The 2712-nt window shown below is 49.0% G+C and overlaps 1 protein-coding gene across 1 annotated transcript in view; it reads right to left on the bottom strand.

Moving 5' to 3' along the window:
• The window catches only part of LOC107104972 (peripheral plasma membrane protein CASK-like), a gene marked incomplete at its 5' end in the record, with an annotated part of 48539 nt that extends 46145 nt beyond the window's left edge, over positions 1 to 2394 (bottom strand). Inside the window, 3 exons of the mRNA XM_015405089.1 lie at positions 855 to 927; positions 1836 to 1913; positions 2212 to 2394. Of these exons, the coding sequence (XP_015260575.1) occupies positions 855 to 927; positions 1836 to 1913; positions 2212 to 2394 (334 nt within the window). The remainder of the gene's footprint in view (positions 1 to 854; positions 928 to 1835; positions 1914 to 2211) is intronic.
• Positions 2395 to 2712: the final 318 nt, after the last annotated feature.

The following is a 2712-nucleotide window of genomic DNA, read 5'->3' as shown; positions in this document are numbered from 1 at the left end:
ACACAAGCTGCTCAATCCTCAGGGACCTGGCCAAGGTAAGGAACGCTGAAAAAAAGCCACCTTTGAACAAGACGCACGAGACAAAACGCCAAGATTGGAACAAGAAATCTCTGCAGACTGATTCCTCCAAGGTGTTTGGGTCTGATGGAATGAGAGAGAGTCTAGATGGTCCAGATGGATGGATGGGCACCAGGCTGGATCAGTAAAGGGCAGCAAGTTCCTTATCCACTCAGACACCAGCAAGGTGGAGGTGGGGTAATGCTGTGGGCTGCTATCATCAAAGATGAGCTTGTGGGACCTTTTCAGGTTGATGATTGAGTCAAGATCAACTCCCAGACCTACTGCCAGTTTCTGGAAGACGCTTTTTTCAAACAGCAGAACAAGAAGAAGTCGCCATCATTCCAGAAACACCTGATATTCCTGCAGGACGATGCTGCGTCACACGCATCAGAATCCACCACAGCATGGCGGCCAGAAACACCTGATATTCCTGCAGGACGATGCTCCGTCACACGCATCAGAATACACCACAGCGTGGCGGCCAGAAACACCTGATATTCCTGCAGGACGATGCTCCGTCACACGCATCAGAATACACCACAGCGTGGCGGCCAGGAAAAGGCTAAAAGGAGGAAACAATGACATGGCCGCCTTGGTCACCTGATCTGAACCCCATGGAGAACCTGTGGTCCTTCATGAAAGGTGAGATCTACAGGGAGGGGGAACAGTCCACCTCTGAATCAATAAACAATGAATAAACTCATTTCCACAGCAAACAGGAAGTGGGTCAGAGTGGATCTATAAGCTCTAGCTCTGCCTGCCTGGCTTCTGCAGGCTGCAGATGGAGGACATACCTTGACATCTCTGTGGATGATGTTGTTGTCATGGCAATACCGCAGCGCCTCCAGGATCTGCCTCATGTAGTGGCTGCAGTAAAGAAATCACAGCGTTACTGCTGGGTTTGCTGGTCTGTAGGGAAGTATTCACACCCCTGAAACGTGTCCTGCTGTGCGGACACACCTGTGCATTGGGATGACTCATACAGTGGAATATAAGGAGTTCTGATGTGGGATTAAAACCTGTTTACTTAGAGCTGCTATGTAGCTGCTAGCCATGCTATATGCTAGCAGCTACATGAAGTGATGTCATGTGGGGGAGGGGCAGCCTAGTGGTTAGGACATAGAGATGGGAACCCAGAGGTTCCACTCTCACATCCTGCACTCTGGTCCCTGAGCCTGACCCTTAACCCCTCCCTGCTCCCTGGGAGCCGCACAGTGGCAGCCCCCTGCTCCCTGAGGGGAGGGGTTAAAGGCTGGGAGGGAATTCCTCCAGTCTGAGATCAATAAAGTTCAATTCTTCTCATTATGCAGTCAGGATTGTTTATCAGGATGTTTTTCTTGGTTTGACGTCTTCCAGATGTGCAGGTTGGCTGTAAGGAGGCCTGGTCATGTGACCATTACAGGATTAATCTGAACCTCTCAGCAACCAGAGGTTTAACAGCAACCGACAGGCTGGGATTAACCTGTTTCTATTAATATGATGCATTTTTCTGATCTTAAATAATGTCTTTTAAATGAGCTTTAGATGTTAAATTATCCTAATTAACAGAAATAAAAGCTTTAAATATTAATCTGGGGAATGAATCTCTGTTTCTTTGATAATATTCTACCTGCTTGACTTTGACAGCTGGTTAATAATGTGGCGCTCGTCTGAGAAAGGTGCTATAAATAAAGCTTGGTTAATTAGCTTAATGTCACTTATTCCAAACCATAAGGGGTGTGAATACTTTAGCAAGGCGCTCTGCCTGAATGAAAGTCTAAAGGTAGAAAGCTTACCTGGCCACCGCCTCGCTGTAGACGAAGCCAGCATCGGCGCGCTTCACGATCTCAAAGCACAGGTCGGCCCCGTCCATGCTGACAGAAACAGGTGGGGAGGGGGACAGGTCAGCTGAGGAGGAGCTGGAATCACCTGGAGAACATCTGGAAGAAGCTGCCGTTCTCAGAACAACAACCCAAAGGTCCCGTTTCTACTGAGAGGTTATGGGTTCAAAACCCTTAGAGCGGCTACAGGAGCTGCTCAAGGACACAGCGGCAGGCTGCCGGCCATGATGGAGGCCTAGGGCCTCCTGGAGGCAAAGGGACGGGTCCCGACCTAGCCGCCCCCCCGCTCTATAACAGCCAACAGGAAGTCTGTCCTTCCAGCTGGACTTACAATTCAAACAGCATGTAGAGCATTCCGTCTGCGCTGTAGGTCTCCAGCAGCTCCACGATGTGGGCGTGCTTCAGCATGTGGCAGATGCTCGCCTCTCTCTTCAGATCTGACAACAGAAACAGACGAGATGATCGATGATTGGAGCGTTTTATTCCACATTTATTGATAAAAGCAGCTAATCCACTTTATGCTGGATAAACAGAGGAGACCAACCCAGACCAGCATCAAAGGGACTCTGATCAGGGCGGGGCTCCAGGACCGCGCTGCTCACTATAGAAACATCTGATCCCATTATCATCTCCTGATTGGTCGGTTCGCTTTTAACCAGGAAAGAACAAAGATGAAGAGTTTCCTGGTTTCCAAGGCAACGAGGCGTAACAACGAGGAACCCTGGTCTATCTGCTGACATCTCAGCAGGATTTACATCAACAGGCTGAACTTTCAGATGACATCATCAGATAACATCATCAGATGACATCATCAGATGACATCATCAGATGA

Source organism: Cyprinodon variegatus, unplaced genomic scaffold (genome assembly GCF_000732505.1).
Source record: "Cyprinodon variegatus isolate N-32 unplaced genomic scaffold, C_variegatus-1.0 Scaffold1981, whole genome shotgun sequence".
In the NCBI taxonomy this organism is placed as follows: domain Eukaryota; kingdom Metazoa; phylum Chordata; class Actinopteri; order Cyprinodontiformes; family Cyprinodontidae; genus Cyprinodon; species Cyprinodon variegatus.
This window is presented reverse-complemented; position numbering and strand designations above follow the sequence as displayed.